Source organism: Peromyscus eremicus, chromosome 20 (assembly GCF_949786415.1).
Source record: "Peromyscus eremicus chromosome 20, PerEre_H2_v1, whole genome shotgun sequence".
Lineage (NCBI taxonomy): Eukaryota > Metazoa > Chordata > Mammalia > Rodentia > Cricetidae > Peromyscus > Peromyscus eremicus.
Genome location: NC_081436.1, coordinates 49,827,963 through 49,846,726, shown reverse-complemented (window position 1 = coordinate 49,846,726; position 18,764 = coordinate 49,827,963). Strand labels below are relative to the sequence as shown.

Genomic DNA, 18,764 nt, shown 5'->3' with positions numbered 1-18,764 from the left:
TAAATTAAAGGTAGCCTTTCACTTTAGCTGGCATTTTTTTTGAGACTGTCCCAGCAACTGTATTCAATATTTGGTGAGTGTTACCTAGGCTCCATGCTGCATGAGTCTCAACCTATTTCCCAGCTTCATTAGCCATAGATTACCTACAAAGCTGTACTTACACTTTTCCTACATTCCAAGAATGCTCCATAAACAACTACAACTGGATTATAACCCATTTAACTGCCTTCTATAAAACATCTAAGATAGTCTTTGTTCACAAATCTGTGTCATGAGAACAAGTATAAAATAGTCTAAAGACTGCCTGAAAAGGAATTTACTTCAGTAGGTGAATACATTAACAGAACTGTGGTCCCAGAGAAGCAAAAGTAGTCAAGCATATTATGACTTATTGAGAGAGCAAATTCCTGAAGAAAATGCAATAACCTGCTATTGTATGTCCTCAAGTAAAAGAAGACAAATAGGTGCTTGATATATAGAGGGGGAATGAGTTGGAAAAATACACTTAAGGTGATGTTGAGAAAATCATTAGGAAGAACTTGGAGAAAGCAAACATTGTACCTTTTCTTGCTATAATTTAATCAGGTACATATTGGTATTAAATTATGACTTAAAGTCGGAGTAAAATAGCAAGTTCAACTATACAGAGATACTGAGTGCAAAGGAGAGAAATACTTCATGGCTATATAACAGCAGAAGAAGGGTTTTTTTAGCCCTTCAAACAGTGTGATAGTATGCTCTCCACAGCAAGCAGCGGGGAGACAGTACTTGGGAAGACCGGAACCCCTGTCACATGCCTCTTCCATTTATTTAGAAGAACTGCTTTTAAACCACTCCATTGCATCATGACTTAATTGATAATTTCTAACCAGAAAAAAGATGATTACTTTCCACTAGGCGACTGTTCCGTTTTAAAGGAATACCTGTTGATAAATTATTCATAAAAGCTTTCACCTGAAAGAAACATCAAGGAAAGAAGGGGAAAAAAAAAAAAACCAAGCAAGGGGAAAAAACAATAATAAAATAATAACCACCTGCCATCTGGCTAAGACACAAAACAAAGAAAAGCCTTGAGAATGAAAGCATCCATCTTCTTCCCACTGCAAGCAAGATGAAGGAGGTTCAGGAGCTCACCCTGGACCAGCCCAGCCCAAGTCCAGAGCCTGGCAGCTCCTCCTGCTTCCTGCACAGTCACTACTGGAGCTGTCTGCCACTGCGCCAGGAGTGGCAAGTGTAATTCCTTACTTCATGGCACTCAACACCATTTTGTTTTTAATCCAGGACAGACACGCTGCAGCAATAACCAACCTGTGCCTTTCTCTTATGAGGGACCCAATTGAATTTAGAAATAAACCTTAAACAAAAACAAGGAACTTAAAGTTTGATTATGCTTCATAATTCTGTAAAAAAAAAAAAAAAAATCTATACTTCAAACACACCAAATGAAAATTGACTTGATTAGAATCAAGAAAAAAAAACATTAACTATATCCATATTTTAAGTCCAAATCATAGCTACATATGTAAAGCGAAAAAAACTGCAAAAATAAATCAACAAAGACATTGCATCTATAACTTAACCATTTCATTTTAGCAGAGTTGAAGCTGAAATACATCTACCAGTCACAGGCCAGGACTAAGTGGGAAAGCATTTATTATAATTTTTTCCTTGATCTTTTGCTAAATTGTTTCTATATTTTCTGAGAGGTTTGTATAAAGTGCTGCAAACAGTTTCTTAACCACATTCAAATAAACTGCCCTCATTTTTCAAGCCCAATCTCAAACATGCCCTAGTTTATCATGTAAAGATTAGAAGTCCTAATTCAAATGGACCATTGTTTTCATTGGTTTTTATATTGATAAATGTTGAAGATAATTTAAACTAAAGTGAGGAGTAGCAGAAGCTTCCTTCTTATTAATGACTATGTCATAACTAATTTTTCAGTCTAACTGGATTTTATGTCAGCAAATCTAAAGACGTTCACATCATTAAGTTTTTTAAAAGAAATGCTATACCTAGATTTCCACAGAAACTCTGACATGGGATAACTTCTGTTATACCTTTGCATCCTGTATCTTCATAAGGCATTGCAAGAAAGAGATATATCAATGAATTCATTATATGATCACCAAATTCTTGTGCATACTATTGATAAAGTGAATGGCACTTTGATTCTCATACCTATTTGTGGAGGAAAAAATAAAGATTAAAGAATCTTAACTATTAAGAAAACTATTATTTCATTTTTGAAATAAACCTGGAAATTGCCTACTGATTTGCTTGTATTTATTATGGTGATCATTCTTTTAGCCAAGCAGGGGAAAACCTGTTATTATACCTTTAGTTTTCTCCTTTGTAGAGCAAGATGAATGCAGTTAAAATGGAATTATAATTTAAATATTTTCTATCATTCAAAATAATATAGGACCTCATGAATATATACAAATTACAGAACAAAGATCAAGACAGACCACAGCAGATTCCTGACTGACCAACTAAGGAAAGTCCAGCCATTAGGAAAGGGACCTTTCTCTGGTCAGAGTCTGCTTCTCCATAAGAGCTAGTAAAAAATGACACATGGAGAGTGGTATTCTGCCTTTTGAGGAAATTGGAAGCCCATACACTCATGCATATGCACGGCAATCTCTGGTAAAGAAGATAGGGAAGAAGTTATAAAACAGAATCACACAGCAAAGATAACTCAGTCAGAGTGTAGAATTGGTCCTGCGTGTGTCACCTCAGGCGATTAATTCATTCAAGCGTCAGTTCCCTTTATTAAATGATTTCCCCATTGTAAATCTGTTGAAAATGTACATTCTGTTTATCCCTAAAACTTCGCAAATATCTTTAACATATCATATTTTGTCAAAGTAAGGTCAATCTACTATTTCTACAGTGCTGTTCGAAGGGGTGCAGAGCCATTTTCTTCTACATACAAAAACATGAAAAGAGCCTGGTAAATTTTTCACTATCTCTAACTACGGGCTTCAAATTAAATCTAAAAATACTATTCTGACTTCATTATTATAATTCAAATTTCAAATTGCAGTTTCAAAATAACTCATAAAATGTGATTGGGGATCCTCACAGTGTCCTAACTCCTCAACCCTGATGAGGTTCCACTGCAAGGTTCTAGCTAAATTCTTGCCTGACATCACAGCAGACAAAAGAGGAGGTGACTGCTTGAATCATTCCCATCTCCACCAGTGGAGACACCAAACTACTGCTAAACACACTTCACTGAGAATTCAAACAGTGTGGTTCCTTCCAGGGAATAGCTTTCAGGATAGTGAGTTTACAACTTGGTGTCACTCTCTTTAGGAAGTAGTACATCTATAACAAATGCAAAAAAAAAAAAAAAACTTGTTTTTTTTTTCCTACATATAAATAGAGCTGTCATTCCTCTATGGTCTCAGCTTCATTTATGTACATAACCATAATTTAAGCATGCCCATCATCTTCAGGACAGTAGTCAGGAAAAAAAATTGCAGGTATAAACAGAGAGACTTTTCTTTATACTTAAACATCCTCCCATTAAATATGTCCCAGGGAAGTCTCTGCTCCATGCAGAAGTAATTCTAACCGAGTCACTGATGGTGTTTCATATTTTCTTTTTTATTCTGGAGAATTCCATAAATTGTTCTTAAATAGAAATCAAAGTTGGTTCAAGTTTGGTTTTGCCCCAATCAAAACTTTAACACACAAGTATAAGACGTAAGTAATACTCGAGCAAATATCATGTTCCTTTACACCATTCATAGTTTTCAATTAACTTCAATGATTAAGTACATGACTTTTCCAAATCACTGTTTTCTGAAGTAAAAAGAAAAGTGTGATAGGACACAGGAAAGGATTTCTCCCTGTAGTGACTCCTTACAAATGATGAAAATATCTGCCAGGGTGTGGTTTGAGAAGTGAGCTTGCCGATTCCTGGATTTCTCCTGTATCAGAGTTTTTAAAAGATAACAGGACAGGAAAAAAAAAAAGAGCACCAAATGCATATAAAATTGGTTTATATTTTACAGTAAAGAACAAAGGACCAACAAGCTAAAAAACAAAAACAAAAACCTGCTAAAAAGATTAAATATTTCCTCCCCTAAAAAGCTTTAAAGAAAAAAAAAAAACTTTGTTATTTTGAAAGCAATGGACTTCAAGAAAGAACATTTAAGCAAACATTTATCTAAAAATCAACCCAGAAGGTAGGATGTCAATTTGGTAATAACAACAGCACATTTCGTTTGAAAAATCAGAAACTTTATAAAGACAAAAATTCAAGTTAACATCCCTGTGATTAACTCTAGGGTTGCTTAGCCAAGAACAACTTTCTGCACTTAAAACATAAAACTGTCAGTTTCCTCTGCTTGGAGACAAAACACACAAAAAGCAAACATCAAGTGCTGTATTTTCCTAGACATGAAAGACAGAACTAACCTTACTGATCACTCTAGATATTTCTACCCATTGTAACTGTCACACCAGAGAGGCTGAAAGTCAGTGGCAAATCCCCAACTGAGGACCCACCTTAGAAGACAGATATTATTCTAGTTTATGCTACACCCCAAACCTTGATGAAAATGCAGTCCCTCATTGAACAGTACCAGGTCTGTAGACAAATATGCTAGCAGTTTCTGATTGATGTCACTGACTAATGCAACAATAAACAAGCAAAATTCTCATAAGAACCTCCAAGCGCTGATAATGTGATAGTTGGCATTCATCTCTTGGGAATCTAAAACACACCGGTAAGCATTTTTAAAGTCCCCTCTCTTCTCCGCTACATCAAGATACCACACATTTCAAGCATCATCTGTGACCGAGTGTTCCAATTCATACTTAAAAACTTGGAATGTTGGGTTGGGTAGAAACACTAACTAAAATTGCCTTAATCTTTTTGCCAGAAAAAGTGGTACTCATAATTATTTCCAAATTATACCACAACTTTATTTAACTTCATTCAGGGTATTTCCTCACAGAAATTAAGTGTCAATGGCCTGCTCAAGAGCAAACAATAAAATCAAATTATTGTTTTGCTGTATGTAAACTTCAAGTATTTCCAATATAACTGCCCTTCAAATATAAATATCATAAAGAAATGGAGATTAAAAAATCCTCCAGCCAGCGCATCTGTCAAATTAAGGGGAAATTCTTAATCCTTTCAAAACTGGAAGAAAAAAAAAAAGACTTTCTCAAGCAAAAGAAAAACCTGCTGGTAAAGCATGGCAGAATAATCCAGAGACAGCATGCTTGGTCTCAGCACAGTTTTCTTTAGCATCCTAAAGTCAGCTACATCCTGTGGCCCATGATCTCTGCTTGCCCTTCTGAAACCCATCCAGAGGATTTTTCAGAGAGGAAGGATTCTGTTGTGCTTCCAAATGCCAAATTAACTTAAAGGGCCTTCCAGACCTGAAGGAAAACAGCGCAGTAGCACAGTAGAAGCTACATGGGGAGTGCTCTCTGTCACGCGAAGCCAGAACTGTAAGTGTGACCCCAGTGGGGTTTATCTAAAATTCCCAAGGACCACAGGCTAAGAGGTCAAAGCTTTCTGTGTCAAAAAAACGAATAAATGAATAAAGCCACAGGCTGCAATAATGTCTGACTCTACACAGCCCATTCCCCTTATTGTTCAGAGGGGTTTAATTTTCTTTAAAAGTAACCATAACCTGTAACAGAAAAATAAGGAAAACCTGGTTAGGCTAATATCTACCTTTAATTCTCTACTTCTAATCATAGTCTGGGTCAGTCCCATTTTGAAATGTTATTATCAGTGATAGATCAAAACTTTCAAGGAGTAGTAAGAGCATAGATATATTGAATTAAATGTCAAATACAAGATAGTGAATAATATTCTTGGGATAAAGAGTGAAGAATGTACACATATAATTGTAAACAAACACAACACTAAAGAGTTAAGATTAAGACTTTAGCAAAGACAGCATGTAAGATCATGTACATAGGTTTATTTATAAAACACACACAAATGACTTTTTACTTCTGAGCTAAAATTTTCGAGTGACAGCTTCCTCCTTCATAGTGTATCAAAATGTTTTTTAAAAAACAATATGTGTTAATTAGGGCATTCTTTCAATAGAGTAAATTAACCCCCAAAACCATGACATTTTAAAACAGAATAAAGAATGATAGTATAAAAAGCAGAATAAACAGTTTATTGTAACTGGGGTTTTGATGGCAAAAAGTTTCTTACTGTAATTTCCCCACATCTTACACTCAAAGAACGCAACTTTGATAAAAACGAAAAACTTCTCTTAACAATTTACTTTAAAAGTACAGAATACTTTATGCTTACCAGGCAGCTTTACCTGGGTAATTTTCTAGAACTTTTCTACTTCTGCAGACCTAGGGAGCAAAGTTTGCAATAATCCTTACAGACTTTGTGTATCCAATAGTGAACATAATTATTTCTGATTGTTCATTTAAAATTTTAAAACTGTATAGCATAAAAATTCATCATCAAAATAAAGAAGACATGTGAGGTATAAAGGCTTCAAAATTACATAAAAAATAACTACTGAAGGAATTACTAATCGTTCAGAAATGAGAATATGCATTATAAAAATTTAGTAGTATGGACATTGATTAAACTTAATATATTTATGACCACCCGCCCTTAACTTCCGTCAACTGCGTAACATCATTTATAAGTAAAGTGATCCAGATTCTCTTTCAGCAATCATTAAAAACATAACAAGGAAAGCAAACACTAATAACAACATTTTATAGGAGCACTTATACGTTCAGAGCTACTTAGTATTGAGATACAGACTAATCTTCCAAAGCTAAGATAATGTGTGGATCATGACATCACAAAAAAGTAGAATTTGTTTTTCGTTTTCTTCAGTCAACCTCACGTTGATTGAGAACCAAAATTGTAGCTAATTTAACTCTCAAGTAGGTTCTGGGATGCATTAAATAACTTAAAGGGACATGAGAAAGATTAATGTCATTTTTGAAAAGATGCAGTTTGATAGAATCTCCGGTAGTGACCTATGACAAGAGAACACAAACATGTGCACATACATGTATGTACTTAGTATCATGAAGTCAGAGACGCATGAGCTGTACTAATCTTAAGATAGTAATATGTGTCCCTTCTGCACATAAGTATATCACGTAATAGAGAAATTTGATTCCCCAGACCAACTCTGCCACATGTATTTACATTTATTTACACTGAGTATAGATGTGTCTCTAATTCCTATATGGAGGAAGTGATATTGCAATTCACATGAATGCTCACAAAGTCCTATTATAGAATCTAACAAGAAGGAACAAGCTCTATTATGAACATTCACTGATTTGTAAACTTCATAGTCTGTCCAAATACTATAACTAAAACCAGCTCTGAATGAAAACATTTTCATCCCTTGTTTTCTACATTTAAGACATTTGTATGTTTAAATAAGTTATATATTGTCCTATATTGAACTCAGTCCTTGTTATAATACTCAAACTTTTAAAAAATAGTAATAATATCAACATTCTTAAAACTTGGGACATTTACATTAGGGAACATAAATGTTTATTATATTATACTACTCATTATCACAATGATAAGTAATTAATAGATAAAACAATCATTAAGACAAATAAGAGAGCTATGCTCCTTTCAAACTAAAGCAAAAGAAATAAAAACAAGAACTGTGAGCATTAACATATTTCCTTCTAGTGATATCAACTATAGGAGGCTTAAAGGGCAGACAATGAATCATCTGTTTATTTAAGTGTTGAATAAATGGAATATATGCTAAGTTCTGAACTGACTTTAAAGTATTTGGAACATTTTCCAGAGCCTGTTTTGACTGTGTCAATTACCTAGTTACCAACGTTGTTGTATTATGTTGCTTGATGAACTAGGACATCCAGCAACCCTCAAACCAGTATTACAAGCCAGGCAAATAGCATCACATTTGGGTGACGCACAGAATCCATCACCCTAGGGAAAAACGCATAGGCTCAAGAGTACGGAGTCTTTACATGTTCCATAATATTTCTGCATAACGTTTTAAGCTGATAGAATTGTAAACTGTAAAGTGCCTTAAAATCACATCTTCAGAAAAGCACTGTCACTCCCCACAGAAATGAGACTTTTTCAAAAATGTTCTCAGAACAGTACTTAAAATACACAATGAGGGGGCATTTTGATTTATATGGTGGGTTTTTTTTCCTTCTTTTGAAATTTCTTAGTAAATTCTGAATACATCTAAGTGCTATGGAAGCGAATGATTCATTATGTCTAACGGCCACAATCACTTCAAACTTCCAGCTTTAAAAAAAAAAAAAAAAAAAAAAACAAGTCATGTATCTCTTTAAAAGATTCCTGTTTAAAGCACAGCAGGTCATGATTTAGCACATTAAATTCCACCATCAAGGTGGATCTAAGTATTACATACATAAAATACAGCTCCAAGAGCATGCACACATTGCTGCAATAATTCAAAGACAGTACAGTCACCGTGTGTGCACCAAGTATCCACAGGCTTTATACTATAGAACCCCTCTTACACTGTAGGTAGCCTCCTAATAACTACCAAAGATTTACACAAATCAAAATATGTTACCTTTGTTCAAATAATACTGCAGCTCATTATATAACAGAAAACACCATCCTTAATCGCTCAGGAACCAAGATAGCGGTGGATGCTTTGAGTTGGGGTGGTGCAGAATGGTTTGAGGCAAAACCGAAACATATTGTTTAAGTAAACCTTAAGGGGAGGGGATCATATGCGCAGTTGATGGATTCTTTTTTTTTTTTTTTTGTATCATCTTCCACAATGCCTCCCCTTACCCCTCCCCGCCAATCCACAGTAAACAGACTGCTGATATTAAAGGGCTGCAAACTCCAAATACCTCCCTCTGCCTTTTCCCGTCTTGCTAAACTTTATAACAATCCCCAATTTCGAAGTATCAGACCAACATTTATTAAATAATAAAAAAAAAACCTTCATGTCAGACATGCCTATGGTTTGAAATTTATGCTTGCAAACTTTCTAAAACTTATTCATTAAATCACAACTGAATCCAATAAACTTGCACTATGCTAGTAGAGCAACATACAGTTAATTCTTCTAGTTTTCCCTGGAAAATACTTTAAGCGAAGGAGCAGTTACCGAAGGAGGAATCTCTCGGATACGAATGAAAGTCTGTAGCTCTCACAATAAATGCTGAGAACAAATAAAACAAATCAAAATTGTCAAATTTCTAAGAACAGAACACTCCGAGAGTCTGAACCATACAGAATACTTTGGATAATTATAAAATTACTAGTGGCTACTCTTCCTCTCCAAGACACCTCATTTTCAGGGCATATTATTCTTTAGGGACTTTCTGGGTCTGGAAGGGGTGAAAATAACGAACTCACAGATGAAATTTGGTATTACAGCAAAGACTTCAACCTCAGCAACTGTTTGTGTCACACACACGTCGCTACTTAGTTCTGCCCCACAAATGGGAAGGAGGGCCCCACTTCTGGGTGGAGTAGCTTTTCCCAAGGAAGGAAATACTGACACAATTTTTTTCTCCCCAGAAAAGATTTTTGTGTTTGCCAACTTCTGAAGTTGGCCCCTGTCAATCAATGTGATCAAGGTGTCTCTAAAGCAGACAAAGTTATATTTCCCTGTGCAAATTCTGCATGAGAGAGAAAGATTATTAAAATATTATGTGATAAATAAGGTTTAAAGATGCCACTTAAAATTCTCAGGACGAAAAATGAAACACTTTCAGTAGGAACATACTGACCCTTGAAACTAATGCTTTCAATATAAAACTGCATTTTGGTAACATTTCATATATTTTCCTTCCTCCGCACATAAAAATGATTAATGTTACAATTAAACTTCCATATTTTAGGCTCTTGGTAACAGGTGTGGCATTCTCTATATAAACATATTCATTGACCTGTCACTATTGATAACCTTCATTAATTAATCTCAATTGAAACAAAAACCTGTTTTTTTTTTCCTTTCAAATAGTAAAGAAATAAGGTAACAAAAAAATCCGTTTTCTCTCCAAGCCCCCAACCTGTTTCAATTACAGTAACCTCAAATGCACCAACTATCACAGCGAACAACTGAAGAAAATGCAGTGCAGCTCAGCAGGAAAGGGTTTTAATAACAAACTGAAAAACAAGAATAAAAATAACTGTATCAACGGAGCTTTTCTTCCTCAGGCTACAAGCCCGTTCTTACTTGAACTTTTTTTTTTTTTCCTTTTTCTAAAAAAAAAAAAAAAAAAAAAAAAAGCATTTTGGCCACCAAAACCAATGCAGAACATTATTAAAAGTTAAAAGCTACCAATTACTTCTGTCTGTTCTTTTAAAGCAAAGTTTGGCATGACGTCAGTTGGTTTAAAGAAAACAAGAGAGAGAGAAAGAGCAGGAGAGAAAGTTTCCTACTTGTATAAACTGAACACCAGGGAAGGTGTCTAGCCACTTGTAAAGTATTTACTGCAGGTTTTTAAGGAGCTAGCAACATTTTAAAAATTAAAAGTAATTTTTTTTTATTCTTTTGAATGCAACATTCTGAACGGCCAGCCTTATTGTTTGTATTTCAATTATACCTTTGAATCAAAAAATTATTTCAATGATGCTTCAAATCTGAAGTACACTGATAATTTCATCTTTGTTTTTGGTACTTGAAACTGCTGGGGGGGGGCAGTGAAAAGAGGTGGGAAATAAAAAGAACTCAGCATGGGTGATGCTGTGATCGTTCCAATACCTACTATCACTAGCAGGCTTCTTCTCTTAACCAGTTCTTAACAATTCAAACAATTTTCAGTGTCTTGAAAATTCAGTAAAAGCCTTTCCTTAAGCCCAAAGATCTCTTTCTAACCTAAATCAATTTCCGCATCATTATCCCCTACAGAGAAACAAAGCAAAGGTTTGGAAATTCACTTCCCAGGGAAATAAGAGCCATTAAGTGATATAAAGACCCCCAAAGTGGCCATAATTGTATCATTTGAGGCCTCACTTATTGAGGTCATCTATAATAGAATATTTGATACAAATAGCTTTGAACCAACTTACATTTACGGAGAAAACAGGCTGTTCTCTATCTGCTACTGAACAGTAGTCTAAAAACAAATCTTGGCATTTTCGGGGACTTACTTCAGTAGACTGATCCAAGATTTTAGAAGGCAAGTAATTTTGATAATAATAAAAACAACTGCTTAGTTTTTAAAATGCAAATACTTATGAAGCATGTTAAGTCTTTTCTATACATGAGCATAAATAAGGACACTTGGAAAATTGTGTTGAATTACTGCTTTGTAAAGTTAAGATAAGCGTCTTGATATTACAGCTACAAGGGATCCACTAAATCCCATAAATTCTGTAATGACAATGCAATTCACTTCTTTCCATACATCCAAATAAAATGTAACTGTTCTATAAATAAGCAAAGTCTAGCCAAGTCTGCATATGCTATCGTTAACTCCTCCATATCTCAATAAATAATAAATAAGGAAGTTTAACAAGAATAGTTAGTTATCAATAACATTAGTAATCATAATTAGAAAAAGAAGGAAGAGAAACCTGTTACCTGAAAGCTGGACCCAGGATGAACAACAGAAAGCAAGCTCATACAACTCGCCTGTTCTTTATCAAATTGATTGTAACTCTTGAGCTACAATATTTGAGACAGAACTGTCTGAGTTTATAGTTTTCTATGCCTGCCAAAAACAGATGCAGGCTACCACACTAGCTGTCCCAAGGAAACTAAATTAAGCAGAGGCAAATACCAAGTGGAAAGTTGACAGTGTGTTGAATGAATGGCTTCATTTTACACACCAGAGAATATCTTCATGAGGGTACGTTTTAATGGGAGCCAGTCATTTTATTTTAAGTTCATCGCTTATTTCAAAAATAATAATTTCCCTTGAAATCAATTATAGACACCTGTCCACAACTCTGTGAAAGTCTATTTTGTCCCATGTACAATAGCACAGTGTTTTGATATTATTGTTTGCTCTCAAGTGACGCATTAAAGTAATAATAATTGTAATATATATATATTATAGAAAATATCAGGAAGCTAGTTATCAATGTTGACATCAATTTCAAACTCAAAATAAAGTTCTAACTTAAAAAAAATCTGTTTCAAATGCTTTAAAAATTTTCTGTAATGTTTATATACTTCAAAAAAGGATAAAAGAGTTTACTAAAACCTCACACCCTTGTCTTATTTCTTTAATAGAAAATGCATGTATCTTTAGAAGCAAATAATGGCTTCTATTTGTACTTAGACACATATACATTTAATAATAATAATAATAGCAACATTAGTAAAAGCACCACTGAAACACTAGAATCTTAAAAGCAGCTTTTCCCACCAATGCATTCACTTCCGTGTTTGGAAGGTTTTCTTATGAATGAAGATTTGCTTATGCGTCTTACAGAGACTTACAGTGAAAACTAGAATAAATTCAGGAGTGTTGTGTGACTTAAAAGGAAAAGGAAAAGAATGCCAAAGACAAAGTAAAGAGCTAGGAAAGCCACTCATGATGAAACGCACACTAATTTGGATGCCAAACCGATTTGTATGAAAGTAGGTAGAAATTTCTATAAAACTCTTCACAATATTAGCAGTCAAAGTGTGGAGCTCTGAATTCAACTCGGGATTCACGGCCACTGTGGCACTCTCCTCCACACCTTTAATGCTGGCTCTAACAAAGGACCGAGCTACCCAAGCAGCACAATCACTGACAGAATATGAAATTCCCGAGTGACAAACTTTTTTGGCTAGGTACTCCCTACCAGTTACACGGAGAGTGTCAGACTTACTTACTAGGTATGTAAAAGTATTCCACGCACACATAGCCTAACATGCAAAAGGCACATTGGGAGGCCACCGACATCCGCTCAAGAAACGTAAATAATATTTTTTGCCAATAGAGTACTGATGATGCTTCCCAAGCCTTACATTTAGAGAAATCACAGCAACACGAAGTCATCATAACTCTGTTTCCTCCTTTGCAGCTCTATTTCCACAGTACTCATAGCCAGAAATAATCCTCCTCAAACTAGCATATTCACGGCCCGGTCTATTTAACTAACTGGAGATGTTTTAAATAAAAAATTAAATTAAATTTTTTTTAAAAAAGCATGCAGCTTTAAAAGGAAGTTATGAAATCTACCAAAGGATAAACTCAATGAACATATAAGTTGAAGTTGTAAAGTTTGAGCATGCCATTAATAAACTTTCACTTAAAGGTAAAAAGAAAAAAAAAAAAAACCCTCTGAATGTTGGTATCATTTCCAGACTGTCCTGTCAGCATCGAAACTTACAGGAAACGCTTCATCTTCCCATACAAACCCTGTATTTATTCACAACCCTGTCATACTTGGGGAAAGGAAAAGTGAGGGAAAGCCGCATGGTGATTATTTTAGAGCCTTTGCTTCTCTACCCCAAGTGCAGCACTAACTGGGAGGGCCTCAGAGGCAAGGGAACAGCATGTAAGAAACTGCCCAGCAGTGAGATTATAGACACTTTCCTTCTCATTTGGGCCAGTCAAGGACCTGCTAGCCGCAGTACTTTCCTGACTGTCCCTAACATGTTTCACTCTGGCAGATCATTTCTAAATGATCAACTCTTTCTAAAACCTGCAGGGAAAGATCTCTAGAGAGACTGGTGGGTTTGCACTCAGGAGTTTACAACACTCTAAAGACTTAAGTCTTGTTCTCCCCCACCCCCGCCCCCCACCCCCCGCCCTTCAGCAATCAAATTTAGTCAGTAAGGCCTAGAATGATGACCTCTTCGTAATCTTGTCTCAGGCCCTTATCTGTATTTTTGCCTTTGTACTGATTATCTCTTCCAGTCCCTTTCCTGTTCACCTGGATGGCTTACAAAAGTTCAATGAATCGGCCTAACTTGTGCCTGATTTTACTTCTCCGCTCGGCCCCTCTCTCTCCACTTACCTTGCTTAAAACGCTAGCGGTGATTTCCCAAAACCGGATAAGGATGGATATTCTATCTTAATTTGGATTCATCATTAAATCCATGGCTCTTACTCAAAAACTTTCAAAGGATCAAATCTGAGGCCTAAAAAGATATGGGGAAGTCAGCCAGGTCCTAAAATGTAGTAAGCCCAAGCAAGATTCTCTGTGAAGCCCCAGTTAGTTCTCTCTGGCCCTCTCACTTCAATGGCTTTAGAGTCCCAGAGCTGTAAAACAGTTAGTGACTTCCCTGGTGAAAGGGGAAACACCACCATCTCAGACAGGTACTCACAGAAAAAGCCTTCCCAGCCACAAAAACAGCTTTGCACTTCAAACGGCTTCCACCCCTGCTTCAACCCTCAAATTATTCATGGGGTCCTATAATCCTGGAGTTATTTGGAGGGATAGAGGTGTTTGCCTTGGCCTTTCAAAGATGCGTTTCAGACTCTACAGCCCAAACAGGAACTAGACAGAAAGCAAAGAGCCTGTCTGCCTGCATGTCCCACCGCTGACAGGCGTTTAATCACCAGCCAGTGTCCCCTGACCCGCTCGACACATGGCGCATCAACCGCACCGCAGAGGAAGTCTGCCCCTTGCTCAGCCCCTACGGAAGCTCCCTGGCTGCAAGGCCCTGCCTCATGGTACCGACAGGGCACAGACCCCTGGGCCCAGGCTGCCCTGAGCTGCCCAGAGACGGGTAGACCAGGGGATGCCACACTCTCTCCCTCTAGCCCAGCTGGGCCTTTAAGGGAAAAAAGTTTGAAGCCTGGCTTTGCAAACTAAACTCTTCAAAACCAAAAGCCAGACTATGCTGTTTCACCACTTTGGAGGGCCACTCCAAGACCCCTCTCGGAAACCCTCCCGACCCTCCCAAGTTCACCCAACTTACTACTCTGCATGCCGGTGCCTAGTCTGCTCCCCGTTTGTCAGGAGCCCCCAGAAAACTTGCAGCAGCGGCGGCGGCGGCCCCTCGGGTCCAGCCACCTCCAGATCCCTCTGCTGCTCCCGGTAGGAGAGAATTAAAATCAGCCAGCAAGAGACAGCGAGGGGGAGTGGGGCTGGGAGGGGGGGAGGGGGCACCGGCCTGAAACTTCTTTTTTTGGCAAATCGGGATTTGTTTTTCCTCCTCCCCGGCGGCTGAACTTGACCCTCCTGACTCTGGGGGCTACTGCAGTTTGAAGTCTCTCTGGTTTCCAAGGCTCAGATGCCTTAGACCCAGCAAAGGGAGCAGAGGAATTGGGGGGGTGGGGGGTGGGGGGAGGTTAAGGGGAACAGAAAAGAAAGAAAGAAATCACACGCGCAAAGGAGGGGGGGGGGGAAGGAAGAAAGAAAATGCGTGTGAAACCCGAGAAGCCTGCCTGCGCTTGGCTTGCAGCACACTCTCTCCCTCGGCTGAGCTTTTTTTTTTTTTTTTTTTTTCAAAGAAAGTCACTTTTAATTCCCAGGGCTCCCCGCTCGCGATCGCCCACATTTTGCGCACACTCGCGCGGGCGCAGCGCTGGCGGAACGGCGCCCCGGCCGGCTGAGCCCGCGCCCCCCGGCCCGCCCGGCTCCCCCTTACCTGTTGATTAATCCTCAGGAACACCCTCCGCAGCCCGAAAGATGGTGGCGCGGCCGCCAGAGCCATGAACCGTCTTCTGTTGTTTGCAGAGTTGATCTTGGATTATTGGGGGGGGGGGAGAGAAAAAGGTCTTTCCTGCCTCCCCCCCTTTCCCTTCCCTCCCCCCCCAGGAAAAAAAAAAAGAGAGCGCGAGAGAAAGAGAAAGGAAATAGAGCTAGGATGTGCCCGGTGCCGGGTGGGAGAAGGGAGGGGGTGTTGTTGGGGTTTTTTGTTGTTGTTGTTGTTGCTGTTGTTTTAAAAAAAAAAAAAAAAAAAAATTAGGCAAAGGCGAGAGAGCGATCAGGAGGACGCGAGGTCCGGAGCCACCACCGAGCAGCAGCGAGAAAGAGGACGGCTGGAGATTGCAATGAGATCGGGTCTTTATCAGAAATGTTATCGCTTGTCAGGACCTCACTCTCCGCGCATTACGTCAGTTTCAAGACACCAACACTATTAATATCAAAGGAGCCTTCGCGGAGGAAAGCGCCACCCCAGACCGAGCTCCCTTAAAGAGACAGGCGCGTCCCCGCGCCGCCGCCGCCGCCGCCCCGCCCGGCCCCGAGCACCCGCCGCCGCCGCCGCCGCCGCCGCCCGCGGGACCGGCCGGCCGCGCCAGCCCGCGACAACTGGGGACCGCGCGCGGCTCGTCCCGCCCCTCCCCTCCCCCACCGGCCGGGCTGCGGGAGGAGGGAAGCCGGGTTGCCCTGGCCAGGGGGAGCCTGGAGGCCCGGACCTACCTTGGGGGCGCGGGGGACAGTGCGTGGCAGCCAAGGCGACGCTACCCAGACACTGGTGATGCTGTCCTGGAGAATGCCAAGAACTCTCAAAGTGTGTGTGTGTGTGTGTGTGTGTGTGTGTGTGTGTGTGTGTGTGTGTGTGTGTGTTGGGTTTTTTTTTTTTTTCTTTACCTTTCCCTCTAGCTCTCAATTAAAGGACGCAAGGATCTGTGTGTGCGTGTGCGCCCCCCTCCCGCCCCCCCCCCCCCCCCCGCCCGCCCTCTAATCTGTGGCTGGAAGTCCTAGGACACCTCGGCTGTGGTCAGGATTTCCCAGGCTTTTGGATGGTAGGAGGGCTTCAGGAGAACAACTTGAACTCTATCCTGAGTTGGAGAAGTGCGGACTGAGGTTGCTATGGTTTTCTGAGCTGAGAAGCCAGAAACTCAATGAGTGCTTTAAGGGGTACCACAAAACAGATAAAATGGGGACATTATTCAGTCACTGCCAGGTTAATACATGCTGGTCTTTGGGGCTTTCGAAGCAGATAAGGAACTCTGAATCAGGCATGACATTCTTTTTCTTATCACACATCTTGTTAAGAGAAATTCCCTCAGCATAAAGTTCAGGGAACGAGCAGGCTATCTTTCCCTTTAACTTCTAAAGATCAACAATGCATAAAACATTACCAAGACAGGATTCAAAGTATAGGAGGTGTTAAAAACTAAGTAAACATTTCTTGGGCGTTTGGACTTCATTTTCTTCAGTTGGGTGACTTTAAGTGGTATGTTTTTCCTCTAGTGAAAGTCAGCTTAAACCAATTTTGTGCTAAAAGGAGAAACATCCCTCTCTGAAGTACAAAATGATTAAAATTAGAATTTTTGAGAGGTACGATCACGAATCTGTGAGCTGAAGGTTCAGCGATTCCCCCAAATATTTTTCACTGACTCGTATATCTTCTTGCAGAAAAGATAAGTGTTTTTTCAGTCATGCTATTATAAGAAGTGGAAAAGGCAATCATATGTGTGTGTGTCTGTGCACACGCGCATGTGTGTGTACATGTATGTAAATGTATATATAAACCTAAAACTGAAATAAATGATTGTAGAACCTCCCTCCTTTTCCCAATATACTCAGGCAGATCTGCAATTTCTTGGTCCAGACCTGCTTCAGAAGCATGTCCCATACACTGATGAATAGAAAAGCAGTAATTCTTTCGCAATAGAGAAACTAGTCGGGTGAAGAGTAGTCAAAATACAGTTTCACAATGAGGCAACAATATATTCCCTAAAGGAGGGAGAAGACAATGGTGTCATATGCATAAAATTATTCATGTTGCCGTCAGTTTAAATTTTTTAACAGAATTGGATTTATATATGGCCCTGCATGTAGGGGAATTTAATATGAAAATCTTCAGTAAATCTTACAGTCAACTCCTAATGACCACCTGCATATTTCCACACTGGAGTCATTTAATACTGTCCACCACCAATTTCCCCTATAAAAGGTATTTCTATATTAAATATAGGCCTTTTATTTTCTTTGTTAAGTCATAAATTAGCTTGCTGGCTTTTATGGAAATATTCATGACACAGCGAGAACTAGTTTTATTCAGAAAAAATAATAAGGATTGGAGTGAAACATTCTTTGGCCATGACTAACTGAAACTGTTAAGTCAAATAAATTTTGAAATACATATCAAAGTGGTCAGGCGGCTTGTGTTTAAAGGGTTAACAGAAGTAAAACTGCTGAGTCTGGTATCCAGCTGATAAAATCTGAGACAACACCATCTCAGCAAAGTTAAACAGCACAATTTATCACAAGGATTAGTGCCCTAATCTCCTACTGCTCCCCAAGATTTAAATGACATTTTAAAAGGGGAAGTGATCTTCCTCCCAGTCACCCTCAAATCTAAGGCAGTCGTCAAGAGTGTAAATTTACACACATGAAACCATCATTGATTAAATTGGTTCAAAAAAATTAAATTACACGCTTTTGCAGGCACAAAACCCTTGAGATGGCTGGTGTTTTTCCACCTGTAATAATACAAAATCTGACCATTAAGTGTACCCAAATTATATATTATATGAAAAAGTAAAGCCAAAGGTCCAGGGGTGAATTATGTCCTTTAATTGAAAGGATAAAGTTACACTCCACGTACCGAAGCCAACAAATCCACGGTCACTTAAAATTTTAATGAATGAAGTTTCACGGACTCAATTTTGCTGAAGTTTGCCTGAGAAATAAAAAAAAAAAAAAAAAAAAAGAGTCTTCACGTTACTTTTTGTGTTTCAAGTTAGGATAGCAGAGATTTAATGCTGCAGTATCAACTCATTTACATCAGCCTCAAAAGGTCTGCAGAGAACCTAATAAAAGCACAAATATTTTTATAATTTTTTTTCAAGCAAATTACTTATTTATTGATGCAATAATTTATGAAGAAAATTTTTACCTCATGCTTCAGATATATCACATATGCTCTTGATTGACACAATATGTTTAAGCT

At 38.4% G+C, this 18,764-nt stretch overlaps 1 protein-coding gene across 2 annotated transcripts in view; it reads right to left on the bottom strand.

Annotated features, from left to right (window-relative positions):
- The window catches only part of Trps1 (transcriptional repressor GATA binding 1), a 234,421-nt gene extending 218,807 nt beyond the window's left edge, over nt 1-15,614 (bottom strand). The window contains exon 1 of one of the 2 annotated variants that reach the window (XM_059247548.1): nt 15,507-15,614. Coding sequence is in view for 1 of the 2 variants with exons in the window: in XM_059247547.1 (XP_059103530.1) it covers nt 14,835-14,844 (10 nt within the window). In the remaining variant the exon portion in view is untranslated. Of the gene's footprint in view, nt 1-14,834; nt 14,965-15,506 lie in introns of those variants that run through there. The other variant, XM_059247547.1, reaches the window with a different exon arrangement.
- Nucleotides 15,615-18,764: the final 3,150 nt, after the last annotated feature.